We start from the raw sequence: 15,036 nt of genomic DNA on the forward strand, positions 1-15,036 counted from the left end.
AAGTTTGTACTATTTTCTACATTGTAGAATACTAGTGAAGACATCAAAACTATGAAATAACACATATTGAATCGTGTAGTATGCAATAAAAAAGTATTTTAGATTCTTCAAAGTAGCCACCCTTTGCCTAGATGACAGCTTTGCACACTCTTGGCATTCTCTCAACCAGCTTCACCTGTAATGCCTTTCCAACAGTCTTGAAGCAGTTCCCACATATGCTGAGTGTAAGGGGTGCGAACTGGCGGCAGAGAAGTCAGACGCAGGAGAGAAATAACTGTGTTTTCAACGGTGCAGTTTATTAACAAAACCCACCGGAAAACAGAATAATAAAATAAATGGGTACATAACCCAATGCACACCAGGACAGACGTGCACAATAAACAATCACCGACAAGGACATGAGGGGGAACAGAGGGTAAAATACACAACATGTAATGATGGGATTGGAACCAGGTGTGATGGAAGACAGGACAAAACCAAAGGAAAATGAAAAGAGGATCAGCGTTGGCTAGAAGGTCGGTGACTTCGAACGCCGAACACCGCACGAACAAGGAGAGGGACCAACTTCGGCGGAAGTCGTGACACTGAGCACTTGTTGGCTGCTTTTCCTTCACTCTGAAACGTTAAATGTTCTTGACATTTTCCGGATTGACTGACCTGTCAAAGTAATGATGAACTGTAATTTCTCTTTGCTTATTTGAGCTGTTCATGCCATAATATGGACTTGGTCTTTTACAAAATAAGGCTATATTCTGTATACCACTCCTACCTTGTCACAACACAACTGACTGGCTCAAACACATTGAGAAGGAAAGAAATTCCACAAATTAACTTTTTACAAGGCACACCTGTTAAGTGAAATGCATTCCAGGTGACTACCTCATGAAGCTGGTTGAGAGAATGCCAAGTGTGCGAACCTGTCATCAAGGCAAAGGGAACCAGGTGTGAAGAATCTCAAATCTATTTTTATTATTTTAACACTTTTTTGGTTACTACATGATTCCCTTTGTGTTATTTCATAGTTTTGATGTCTTCACTATTATTCTACAATGTAGAAAATAGTGAAATAATTAAAAACCCTGCAATGAGTAGGTGTGTCCAAACTTTTGACTGGTACTGTATATTTTCAGAGTAGCTTCCCCAACACTGCTGACCTGTGACCAAATGTTTTTTTTTTTAATGTATGTCACAGAACCAGAGCATCCAAGAAAAGTATCCGAAGCACAGGGTCTGATAAATACATTTGGAATTGAACTGTTTTGGTTTTTGCTTTGAGTCATTTCATTTTAGTTGGCTAGACATTACAACATCATGTAGGCTAATTTATCTGTATTGAGTTCTATGTTAAACCTACAAGCCTATACACTACAGTATGAATGTGCTTTACGTGTCACCACTCAATTCTTGGTTGGCCTTTATGGAAATTCAAAATAATCACATTCTCCATGCAATAATTACCTCAACCACACACAAAGATGGCGCCGTACTGTATGGCTGCCGTCTTTGCTATTTTGTGATTATTGTTCCTTGTTTTATAGTAAACCTACTACTTATATCGATTACTGCATTGTTGGGAAAGAGTTTGCAAGAAAGCCATTTCACTGTTCTTGTGCACGTGAAAATAAAACTTGACATTTGAACCAGATTATAACAGTTTAGAACTCCTCCCCCTACTTATTGAACGTCACCTGTGTACGCACCCAACACCTACAGGTAAAGGTGTATGCAAAGGAGAACTGCGGGGGAAGGAAGAATTAACGGTTGGCAAAATTCCGGATACCGCTGCTATGGCCGAGTCTCAGCTTCTGTGCATGGACGAAGATCATGTCAACGAAAAGATACCCGAATCCAAAGCAGAGTTCTACTACTGCGAGGAGCAGCGAGCCGCGCTCGAGCAACTATTGAAGAACGGTGATGGCGCGTTCAAGATGCGACTGAAAGAGGACAACGTCAGAGACTTTCTATCCGCCCGCGAGATTAAATGGATTCGAAAAACTTTTGATGAATATGATTCCGATAGCGAGTCCGAGAAGGGCGAATACGAAAAGGCTCAGGAGTCCAATGCAGACTCGGGGGTCCACTCCACATACTGGCCTCAGATGTCGGACACGGATGTCCCGCCGCTTGACATCGGCTGGCCAGGCAGCACTAGTTTCTATAAAGGTGTCACTCGAGTATCCGTTCATACGCACCCACCCAAAAACAAGGGGCCCCATATAAAAGAGGTTGTCAGGAGACTCATTCAAGAATCGAACAAGGTAATTACAGTTCTAATATAAATTGATAACGGCATATTACACGTGAATAACGTAGTTTACATACTTTTTTCTCAGCCCTAAATTATTGAGTGATGCCCTCACATTGTTCCCCCTCATTCTTTGTAGCTCAGAACAGTTTACAAATGACTTTGAATCCTGAGTGAGCATGACCCTGAATCATGCATTTGTGTTCTTCATCTTGACAAGTTATAAAATGAGTTCTGTTAATTTAATGTAAACTTCTCAACACTACATAGGATAGTTAGTGTCAGTTCTAGTGGTCTATTTATCAGGTCTGAATTTGTCAGTGTAGTTACTACAGTCGTTACACAGGCCTTTTGACAGCAAACTCCTTTTTTGACATGAGGTTTTATTACCTACTTGGCTAACGTTACTTCTCAGGTAGCCTAGTGCTTAGAGCATTGGACCAGTAACCGAAAGGTTGCTAGATCAAATCCTGATCTCACAAGGTAAAAATCTGTCGTTCTGCCCCTGAACAAGGCAGTTAACCCACTGTTCCTAGGCCGTCATTACAAATAAGATGTTTTTCTTAACTGACTTGCCTAGTTAAATAAAGGTAAAAAAATAAAAAAAGAGAAAGGGGAACGTGTCTAATTGTTCTTCATTGACCTACAGTGCCCTCAGAAAGTATTCATACCCCTTGACTTTGGCAGTCATGTGAATTCAACAAGAGATGTGTGTCCTTAAGGCTTAGAACAGCCAGGTCCTGGCTCAACTGAGGAGTCATACTTGAGGAGTCGTACTGTAAAATGAACCAAGGCGATTAGCAACAATGTAAAACATCTACTTCTATTTTGATTTTATTATGAAATGAAACGATTACATAATTGATGATTGACTATTGATTTATGTTATGTTGTTATTATCATAGATATAGAACACTGATATGGTAATCTCAATCATCTTCATTTTCTCCCCTTCATCACGTCATTACGTTCTACAATGAATTATCAACAGTTAACAGGAGTTTTGAAATGAATGTTCACAGTAGATCTCTAACTGGATGGAACACATGCAGTAGATAGGCATGTTGTAACAAGCAACGCCCCATGTGGAGGAGCTGGAAAGGCCAAACATTTCACAGTTCTAATTGTCAGACAGTTTCACATCAGAACCTGTAACAAGTCATTCAAAAGCGTTTCCCCAGCCTCACATCAGTGTTTAAAAACACATCCACACGACGCTTTCTCCTCCCACATCCACTGTAATTCAACTCACTCCATCAAGAGTCCCTCCCCCTCTAAATGGCTGCGTAACCTGTCAGTCATGCTGCCTGGGACTAAATGTCAGGAGGAAGAACACGCATAACTCTGGGGTTAAGCTTGGCACAGGAGGACACGGCTATAGGGCAAGGAGATAAGCATGCAAACTTGAGCTTAAACACTGTGGGTGTAAGTAGCCCAAATCCAGATAAGAGACTGGAGTGTTTGACCAGGTTACAGTTAACTTCTCTGGAACAATGGAATAATGCATACTCACTTTACATTCACATTTTATCTCCAATTCATGCAATCTCAATGTTAATATTTTTTATCCTCGTACATGCAAAGTTGATTCTTGTCCATATCCGGTTTCTGGCTCTTCATTGGTCCACTGTTGACACAGTCCCAAAATGTTTTGCTTGTCAGCAGTCAAGTTTTCAAGACATTGAACTTTCAAGAAGCAAAGCGTTATTTTCCACATCATCATGATGATGCAACATATTGTGGGACTGTTTCAACAGTGGACTAATGAAAAAATACCAACAGATGGTATTTCACTGAGAACAATGCAAATGAGGGGTCATCGTTCACTCCTTGAGACAGGTTAATGATCTACTGACAGGGAAGACAAACCCGTGACCAGCTGTTCTGTGTGCATATGACTAGCTATGTCAATGAACTAAACAAACTGAAATAGTTGACAGGCCGTCATTTTAAATACAAATTTGTTCTTAATTGACCTGCCTGTTAAAATAAAGATACAAAACATAGAAAATAAAGGACAAGCCAGGAAGTGACTCTAGCCTTCACTGTCCAATAGTTTGTCATCACCACTCCTTTACCATTGTCAGCATAAGGCAGAGAGCATTACACTGTACAGTGTACACATTACACATTACAGTGTGGTACAGGACTAGGTCATAGTAATGCACCAGTGCTCACATTTCTTCACATGCAAAGTCTGTGCTCCTGAAAGACAACCAGTTCTGTTTTTACCTAAACGAATGCCATTCAAGGATTATAGGATTTACATTTCAATAACTGTGTGTGTGTGTGTGGTTGTGTGTCTGTGTGTGTGTCTGTGTGTGTGTGTGTGTGTGGTCGTATGTCTGTGTGTTAGAGGTCGACCGATTAAATGGAATGGCCGATTAATTAGGTTTCAAGTTTCAAGTTTTCATAACAACGTAATCGATATTTTTGGACACCGATTTGGCCGATTAATTTTGTACATTTATTTTACACCTTTATTTAATCTTTATTTAACTAGCAAGTCAGTTAAGAACACATTCTTATTTTCAATGACGACCTAGGAACGGTGGGTTAACTGCCTTGTTCAGTGGCAGAACGACAGGTTTTTACCTTGTCAGCTCAGGGGATTCAATCTTGCAACCTTACAGTTAACGAGTCCAACGCTCTAACCACCTGATTACATTGCACTGCACGAGGAGACTGCCTGTTATTCGAATGCAGTAAACCAAGATAAGTTGCTAGCTAGCATTAAACTTATCTTATAAAAAAACAATCAATCATAATCACTAGTTAACTACACATGGTGGATGATATTACTAGTTTATCTAGCGTGTCCTGCATTGCATATAATCGATGCGGTGCGTATCGTTGCTCCAATGTGTACCTAACCATAAACATCAATGCCTTTCTTAAAATCAATACACAGAAGTATTTATTTTTAAACCTGCATATTTAGCTAAAAGAAATCCAGGTTAGCAGGCAATATTAACCAGGTGAAATTGTGTCACTTCTCTTGCGTTCATTGCACACAGAGTCAGTGAATATGCAACAGTTTGGGCTGCCTAATTTGCCAGAATTGTACGTAATTATGACATAACATTGAAGGTTGTGCAATGTAACAGGAATATTTAGACTTATGGATGCCACATGTTAGATAAAATACGGAACGGTTCCGTATTTCACTGAAAGAATAAACGTCTTGTTTTCGAGATGATAGTTTCCGGATTCGACCATATTAATGGCCTACGGCTTGTATTTCTGTGTGTTATCATGTTAACTAAGTCTATGATTTGATAGAGCAGTCTGACTGAGCGATGGTAGGCAGCAGCAGGCTCGTAAGCATTCATTCAAACAGCACTTTTGTGCATTTGCCAGCAGCTGTTTATGACTTCAAGCCTATCAACTCCCGAGATTAGGCTGGTGTAACCGATGTGAAATGGCTAGCTAGTTAGCGGGGTGCGTTTCAAACGTCAGTTGCTCTGAGACTTGGAGTAGTTGTTCCCCTTGATCTGCATGGGTAACGCTGCTTCGAGGGTGGCTGTTGTCGTTGTGTTCCTGGTTCGAGCCCAGGTAGGAGCGAGGAGAGATACGGAAGCTATACTGTTACACTGGAAATACTAAAGTGGCTATAATAACAGCCAATAATCAAAGGTTAATGAAATACAAATGGTATAGAGAGAAATAGTCCTATAATTCCTATAATAACTACAACCTAAAACTTCTTACCTGGGAATATTGAAGACTCATGTTAAAAGGAACCACCAGCTTTCATATGTTCTCATGTTCTGAGCAAGGAACTTAAACGTTAGCTTTCTTAAATTGCACTTTTACTTTCTTCTCCAACACTTTGTTTTTGCATTATTTAAACCAAATTGAACATGTTTCATTATTTATTTGAGGCTAAATTGATTTTTATTGATGTATTATATTAAGTTAAAATAAGTGTTCATTCAGTATTGTTGTAATTGTCATTATTACAAATACATTTTTAAAAAATTGTCCGATTCATCGGTATCGGCTTGAAAATCATAATCGGTCGACATCTATTGTGTGTGTGTGGTTGTGGGTCTGTGTGTGTCTGTGTGTGTCTGTGTGTGTGTGTGTACCAGTATATGATCGTGTGTGCGCACGTGTGTGTGAGGTGTCGGGTTATTTATTGAATTTACACTTTTGCCTTTCCTCTGTCCTCTCTGATCTTTGTAAATATCAACTAGTCTGGCATTATTAAGCAGATTTATCAGTCACCTTCTCAAGCCTCTCAAATATTTTGACATACTTCTGTTTGGATTGAAGTGGAAAAGTTGTCATAAGAAAATAAATCTTGACATTTTGGCTCAACTCGTTTTTCCAGTTAATTAGGGAGATTCTAATCTTACTCGAGCAATTGAACCACAAGTCTCCTGCTTTGAGTCCTTCAAATCCATCCCCTGTATATGGCTTTGTTATTGTTATGTAATTTTCTTGTGTTACTTTTAGATTACAATCATTTTTTTTCTCACTTTAGTTTATTTAGTAAATATTTTCTTATCTCTCTTTCTTGAACTGAATTGTTGGTTAAGGGTTTGCAAGAAAGCATGTCATGGTAAGGTCTACCTGTTGTATTCAGCGCATGTGACAAATACAATTTGATTTGATACAGAGATATCATCCCCCTCTGTTCTTCCTCTATAACGGTCCTATGTGTGATCCTCAGGTAGTAGCCGTGGTCATGGACCACCTTACAGACCTGCAGATCCTTCAGGACCTATTGGACGCAACACAGAGACGAGGGGTGGCTGTGTACATCATACTGGAGGCTCGTGGTATGCCCCACTTCCTGGATATGTGCACTCGTTTACAGGTCACTGCTCTGCATCTACGGGTAAGACAGGGATGCTTTGGCAGGCAGTAGGCAACAAACAAACAGGAACAAGTGATAGTTAGCTATGGTATTACCATGTCATTACCATGTAAATAGCAGAGTGTCATGTGAACGGAAAGTGCAGCCACAACTTCTTGGCAGTAAAAAACAGAATATTCATCTTGCCTATTATTTTATTATCATCCATATTGGCACACTGTCTATACTGGTGTAGGATCTTAATTTGAGCCAATTTGCTACAGCAGGAAAATATTCCTGCAGCAACAGGAGATGGGAATTATTATGTGGATTATAATTCATGGGCATTTTGTAGGGGTTGATACATTTTTCATAAGGGAAAATCAAGTCTGACATTTCAAAGTGGAAATTACAAACTTCAGAAGCCTCTTTAAACCTCAAATACACCACAAGTTAAAAATGTCCTGCAATGCAGGAAAGTTCTCCTGCAACATGGTGATCAAATTAAGATCCTACATCTGTAGATGTTGATCTATGTAGACGAAAGCTTGTGCAGTAGATCTAGCCTATTTTATATGAAATGCCGGATAACCTAGTGTGTGTGTGTGTGTGGTGTCAGTTGATAAGTCTCTGAAAGGCCCTTCCAGTGTTGAGACTCTGTCATTGTTGTTTCATAGAAACTGCTCTTCATTGTGCCGAAAACAATCCAGTCCTGTGGAACTTGACCCTTGACCAAACAAGTGTTAATAGCATAGGGTAGCATCCTTCTGACGTGTCTGTTTCTGTGTTTATGTCTCGGACAGTCTTTTTCACTCTCTCCAACTCACTCCCATTCCTTGCTCAGTAAATAGACCTGCCTCGACTGTATACTCAAGGGGTTTAACTCAACCCTTGCATCGCCAGTTTCGGATTTGCTTACCTTGAAAGTTTACTTTGGTCGTGGGTGGTAACAGCACAATTTCCCTTAGTGTTTGATATGATACTGTTCAGTACTTGGAAGTCTGATAGTCACTGACTCATGGTTTATACTGTAATAAGGGCACCTGTCTAACTCAGTATCTGTGTGACTCTTTCAGAACCTGCGTGTGCGAACGGTGAAAGGTTCTGGGCTGGCCCTGTCATTTGGCAGGCTGCCCGGCTCTCTGTGCTCCAAATACATGCTGGTGGACGGAGAAAAGGTTATGTTTGGCTCTTACAGGTCAGTCATTTTCTCAGTCATACACTTCCACTCACATTCATTCAGCCAGAGCAAACATTATTTTTTTCCTACTCTTTGAGCTTTGAGTCTGTGTCTCACTCTCTTGTTCTGTCATCTCCAGCTTCACATGGAGCTCCTCTAGGATGGATAGGAACACCATTACAGTAATGTCTGGGCAGGTGGTAGACTTCTTCGACAATGACTTCAGGGAAATGTATGCTGTATCTGAGAATGTGGACCTTTACAAGGAGTTCCACATAACCAATCCTCCCATGCCTGCGCCGGTACGGAAGGTGGTGGTCCCCAAGCCCCTGTTGATATCCACCTCCCGTTTCCAGGTGTCTCTAGGGGACTCTCGGGGGCAGGCTGACCAGAGGGTGCCTGCACATAAATACCACAACCCTAAGTATTCTCTGGTGGTGGGGAACAGTCTCGGGCTCACTGGGTCCTTACAGGACCTCTCCACACTCAGAGACTCACTGGGCGGTGGACTCGAACGGAACGGACTGTCGACACTACTCCATGCCAAAGGGGGCAGTAGTGTGGAACTGGACAAGGTCACTGCGAAGTCCCCCAGTTCTCCTGTGGAGGATGAGGAGGATGGGAAGGGAGGTTCGCAGAAGCACCAGGCCTTAGGTGGAAAGAAACAACGCAGTTCTTTCAGGCTCTTCCTGAAAGGCAGAGGATCCAATCACAACAGTGAGACTATAGAGGAGGATGGGGCCACTCCTTCAAGCCCCTCCTCCACCCGCCCAACTCCCTCCCCTAGCCGCCCAACCCCCACCCCTAGCCACCCAACTCCCTCCCCTAGCCGCCCAACCCCCTCCCTTGCCCATCGAACCCCCTCCCCTACACGCCCAAACCCCTCCCCTACCCACCCAACCCCCTCACTTACCCACCGAACCCCCTCCCCTTGCAACCCAAACCCCTCCCCTACCCACTCAACACCCTCCCCTAACCGCACAAACCCCTCCTCTACTCACTCAACACCCTCCCCTACCTGCCCAAACCCCTCCCCGGCCCGCCAAAACCCCTCCCCTACCCACTCAACACCCTCCCCTACCCGCCCAAACCCCTCCTCTACCCGCAAAGTCTCAGAGACGAATAGCACTGCCACTGATGACTCATTTGAGATGGTAGAGAAACCGTCCCTGTTGAAATTTAAGAACAAAAAGCCTTCAAAACTGCCTCAAAGAAGTATGTCTCTAATGACCCTCAACAAAGGAGAGGATGACGGTATGTTGTTATATTCTACCATTTGTGGTTTTCATTTGTCTTTGAATATTAACTGCAATAGTCCCTCACATGGACTGTTTGATGGCTCATCCCTTCTTTTCTCCTTTCCCTCTAGGAAAGGGACACAAGAAGCCTTCCAAGAGGAACTGCATTCAGTCCTGAGATGAAGAGAGGGAGGACAGGATCAGCTGGGAGAGACAGAGCCAGAGGACATTTGAAGTAATTGCCATTATCAGATGCAGTATTAGATGTGGAGTAGGAGTATAGTGATTACATGTCATGGCTGGAGTATAGGAATGACATTTCATGGCAGGAGTATAGTGATTACATGTCATGGCTGGAGTATAGTGATTGACATTTCATGGCAGGAGTATAGTGATTACATGTCATGGCTGGAGTATAGTGATTACATGTCATGGCAGGAGTATAGTGATTACATGTCATGGCAGGAGTATAGGATGACATGTCATGGCAGGAGTATAGTGATTACATGTCATGGCAGGAGTATAGTGATGACATGTCATGGCAGGAGTATAGTAATGACATGTCATGGCAGGAGTATAGTAATTGCATATCATGGCAGGAGTACAGTGATTACATGTCATGGCAGGAGTATAGTAATGACATGCCATGGCAGGAGTATAGTAATGACATGCCATGGCAAGAGTATAGTGATGACATGTCATGGCAGAAGTATAGTACTTGCATATCATGGCAGGAGTATAGTGATTACATGTCATGGCAGGAGTATAGTGATGACATGTCATGGCAGGAGTATAGTGATGTATAGTGATTACATGTCATGGCATGAGTATTGTAATGACATGTCATGGCAGGAGTATAGTAATTGCATATCATGGCAGGAGTGTAGTAATGATATGCCATGGCAGGAGTATAGTGATGTATAGTGATTACATGTCATGGCATGAGTATAGTAATGACATGTCATGGCAGAAGTATAGTAATTGCATATCATGGCAGGAGTATAGTGATTACATGTCATGGCAGGAGTATAGTGATGACATGTCATGGCAGGAGTATAGTGATGTATAGTGATTACATGTATGGCAGGAGTATAGTGATTCCATGTCATGGCAGGAGTATAGTGATTACATGTCATGGCAGGAGTATAGTGATGACATGTCATGGCAGGAGTATAGTGATGTATAGTGATTACATGTCATGGCATGAGTATAGTAATGACATGTCATGGCAGGAGTATAGTAATTGCATATCATGGCAGGAGTGTAGTAATGATATGCCATGGCAGGAGTATAGTGATGTATAGTGATTACATGTCATGGCATGAGTATAGTAATGACATGTCATGGCAGAAGTATAGTAATTGCATATCATGGCAGGAGTATAGTGATTACATGTCATGGCAGGAGTATAGTGATGACATGTCATGGCAGGAGTATAGTGATGTATAGTGATTACATGTATGGCAGGAGTATAGTGATTCCATGTCATGGCAGGAGTATAGTAATGACATGTCATGGCAGGAGTATAGTGATTACATGTCAAGGCAGGAGTATAGTCATTATATAGCATGGCAGGAGTATAGTAATGACATGTCATGGCAGGAGTATAGTAATGACATGTCATGATAGGAGTATAGTGATTACATGTCATGGCAGGAGTATAGTGATAACATGTCATGGCAGGAGTATAGTGATAACATGTCATGGCAGGAGTATAGTAATTACATGTCATGGCAGGAGTATAGTAATGACATTTCATGGCAGGAGTATAGTGATAACATGTCATGGCAGGAGTATAGTAATGGCATTTCATGGCAGGAGTATAGTAATGACATTTCATGGCAGGAGTATAGTGATTACATGTCATGGCAGGAGTATAGTGATGGCAGGAGTATAGTGATGTATAGTGATTACATGTCATGGCATGAGTATAGTAATGACATGTCATGGCAGGAGTATAGTAATTGCATATCATGGCAGGAGTGTAGTAATGAAATGCCATGGCAGGAGTATAGTAATTACATGTCATGGCAGGAGTATAGTAAATACATGTCATGGCAGGAGTATAGTAATTTCATGTCATGGCAGGAGTGTAGTAATGACATGCCATGGCAGGAGTATAGTAATTACATGTGCTGCTCATTCTATGTACTACTGTAATGTTCCTTAGTGAGACTTGGTGTGAGACTGCGTGGACTGCCACTGCCTTATCAGTTAGAGTAGTGAGAGTCTTCAATGACAGACCCACTGTTCCTTTAATATGAGCCTAATGTTGTTGTTTAGCAGGAGTGATTTGATACCACATACCAGTGAGTGTCTCCTGAGTCCTGCCTGTCTCAGTTGGCATTCACCACCTGTGTCAGGGAAATGCCAATACAGACTTGATCGTTCAGTCATTCGATGCTTGAAAACTGATCTTATGTTACTGCTCACATGTCATAAGAAATCAACATGTTGTATTGCTCTTCCCTGTATCACTGTCATTGAAACGGCTGCTTTTAAACCTAAATAAATGGATGGCTTTAAAAATACATCTATCCCAGGTATAGATCTATTCTGAATGTGTCTATCCTTCAGGTTACTATGGAGAAGGAAAAGTGATCAGCTCTCTTCTCTCACACAAGGTATCACCTTACCAAGGGCACTTTGTTAAATTGTTAGTGGACCGGCCCTTATCTCCACTGGAGTTTGTAGTGTCTGAATAATGGATGTTGTTTTAACAGATCAGACACCGATCACACACTTCTGCTGTTAACATACAACAATACATTGTCTCTAAACCTATGTGACATTATTAACATGTCACTGGTCCATGGCTATATCTGTCATATAAGAAGCAATAGGGACTAAGACATATTTAGCTTATTTTCTATGCATAGCAATTACAAAGAGCAAAGGACATTTTCTCATTGAAATTATAGTGTGTAGTCTTGTATATAAAAATGCCAAATATGTATGAGACCACACATACTTCATGTACTTGACTGACTTCATATCTCTGATGTGTGACTGTTGTTTTATATGAAATCATAATATAAAAAATAATTTGTCTATTTTGTTTTGCAATCATTTACAGAGGACTTAGATAGTTTTGCTAAATCAAGTTCTCTTCTCCACAGTCATGTGATTTTTTGTTTTTGGACTTGATTATATTTTTCTTGCGCAACCTTTAGATAACATTTCCTGCCACTATCTTATCTGTAGATTTGTTGAAGAAATGGATGACTGTGCAGGAGCTCCGCTTAATCATAACTCTGCTAGTTGTAGATATGGTTTGGGTGGTATACAAATGTTTTGGCTGTATAATAAGTGCAATTGATAGCTGTTTTTTTTTTTTTCTCTCTCTGGGTGCATCAGTGTTTTTATTCTCTCTCTGGGTGCATCAGTGTTTTTATTCTCTCTCTTTGGGTGCATCAGTGTTTTTATTCTCTCTCTGGGTGCATCAGTGTTTTTATTATCTCTCTCTGGGTGCATCAGTGTTTTTATTCTCTCTTTCTGGGTGCATCAGTGTTTTTATTCTCTCTCTGGGTGCATCAGTGTTTTTATTCTCTCTCTGGGTGCATCAGTGTTTTTATTCTCTCTCTGGGTGCATCAGTGTTTTTATTCTCTCTCTCTGGGTGCATCAGTGTTTTTATTCTCTCTCTCTCTGGGTGCATCAGTGTTTTTATTCTCTCTCTCTGGGTGCATCAGTGTTTTTATTCTCTCTGGGTGCATCAGTGTTTTTATTCTCTCTCTCTGGGTGCATCAGTGTTTTTATTCTCTCTCTCTGGGTGCATCAGTGTTTTTATTCTCTCTCTCTGGGTGCATCAGTGTTTTTATTCCCACCCTTGTTTGAAGAGAAATTTATGCGAGAATTAACTTTTACAAAAAGCATATAGACATTTCTTTGGTTCACTCTTGCCTGTAAAGCTTTAGGGAAAGGTTTCATAAGATTGTAGCCTATGCTTACTGTACCTTCACTCAAACAGTGTACTGCATATTGTGTGTGGACATACAGTACTGTATATTTAACTGTGAGTGAGAGAGGACTTACAACATATACATACTGTGTATATTACAGTAGCCCTCTTCATGGATATTGCTGTCACATTTGGGGAGGGTTAGTGTATCACTCCCTGCATCAACTCTCTCCTCCCTGTATGTTTTGTCTCTCATATCTGCATAAGGGCTATAGTAACCTCAGAGCAGAACCACAGCCCTATGACAGACACACATGCACACAGGAACTGATGTGCACAGGAAGGATGCTTGTGTTTTTCATACCACAGGTGCAGGCCTCACTTCACAGTAGAAAACAGCACTTAAAGGAAAACCCCATCCAAAAAAAATATTTTGTTATTTGTTTCATTAGTCAATTTCTAGTCCCAAAATGTCCCAAAAAGTTTTCAAAATGAATTACTTTCAAAATAGAGAAACACAGCCAGTATGATGCATCTTTCATCACATGATGCTAAAAACAACGCAGCACCTCAGTACACAGTACTGTGCACATGTGGATGACCACATGACATGATTCAATGTTTCTTCATTAGGAGCTGTGCATTTGGGTTGCTAAAGTATATTTTCCCATGTCATGGGAGACATAAAGCATATTGATGAGTGGTTATTAAACTCTGACACCTAATATGTATTGAAAACTGAAAACCAACAACAGATTATAATCTGGCACCATCTACTGGACATTTTAGAAATTCAAATAGTGATTCCTTTGATAATATCGTTGTGTTTTTCCTTATTTGTGTTGAACAATATCAGATTGATTACATTTGTATCACTAAATAATAAAAATGGTTTAAAACTACTTAATTTGATTTTACACTGAACAAAAATATAAACGAAACATGCAACAATTTCAAAGATTTTACTGAGTTACAGTTCATAAAAGTAAATCAGTCAATTTCAATACATTTATTACGCACTAATCTATGGATTTCACATGATTGGGAATGAAGATACGCATATGTCAGTCACAGATAACTTTAAAAAAAGGTAAGGGTGTTTATCAGAAAACCATCAAATCTGGTGTGGCCACCATTTGCCTCATGCAGCATGACAAAACTCCTTCGCATAGTTTTTAAAGCTGTTGATTGTGGCCTGTGGAATTTTGTCCCACTCCTCTGCTGTGCTAAATTGCTGGATATTAATGGGAACTGGATCACGCTGTTGGACACGTCAATCCAGAGCGTCCCAAACTCATGCTCAATGGGTGACATGTCTGGTTAGTATGCAAATCATGTAAGAACAGGGACATTTTCAGCTTCCAGGAGTTGTATACAGATCCTTGCAACATGTGGCCGTGCATTATGCTGCTGAAACATGAGGTGATGGCGGCGGATGAATGGCACGACAATGGGCCTCAGGATCTCATCATGGTATCTCTGTGTATTCAAATTGACATTGATAAAAATGCAATCGTGTTCGTTGTCTGTAGCTTATGCCTGCCCATACCATAAACCCACTGCCATGGGGCACTGTACCCACACGACGCCATACGTCTGCCATCTGCCCAGTACAGTTGAAAATGGGATTTATCCGTGAAGAGCACACTTCTCCAGCGTGCCTGTGGCCA

At 41.0% G+C, this 15,036-nt stretch overlaps 1 protein-coding gene across 1 annotated transcript; it reads left to right on the plus strand.

Moving 5' to 3' along the window:
* Nucleotides 1–1,763: 1,763 nt before the first annotated feature.
* On the plus strand, nt 1,764–9,761 carry LOC139422304 (protein FAM83F-like). Its single transcript, XM_071173498.1, has 6 exons — nt 1,764–2,258; nt 6,924–7,091; nt 8,126–8,247; nt 8,369–8,991; nt 9,334–9,483; nt 9,599–9,761. The coding sequence occupies exons 1-6, from the start codon at nt 1,788–1,790 to the stop codon at nt 9,643–9,645; spliced, it is 1,581 nt and encodes a 526-aa protein (XP_071029599.1). The 5' UTR covers nt 1,764–1,787; the 3' UTR covers nt 9,646–9,761.
* Nucleotides 9,762–15,036: the final 5,275 nt, after the last annotated feature.

The sequence above is a fragment of the Oncorhynchus clarkii genome, chromosome 12 (assembly GCF_045791955.1).
Source record: "Oncorhynchus clarkii lewisi isolate Uvic-CL-2024 chromosome 12, UVic_Ocla_1.0, whole genome shotgun sequence".
NCBI lineage: Eukaryota > Metazoa > Chordata > Actinopteri > Salmoniformes > Salmonidae > Oncorhynchus > Oncorhynchus clarkii.

What these genes read in the sequence shown, in the direction of transcription:
- LOC139422304 (XM_071173498.1), top strand. Translation starts at nt 1,788, where the DNA reads ATGGCCGAGTCTCAGCTTCTGTGCATGGACGAAGATCATGTCAACGAA. An exon ending in TCATTCAAGAATCGAACAAG is followed by an intron (nt 2,259 to 6,923) that starts GTAATTACAGTT and finishes TGTGATCCTCAG; the next exon opens with GTAGTAGCCGTGGTCATGGA. An exon ending in TCACTGCTCTGCATCTACGG is followed by an intron (nt 7,092 to 8,125) that starts GTAAGACAGGGA and finishes TGACTCTTTCAG; the next exon opens with AACCTGCGTGTGCGAACGGT.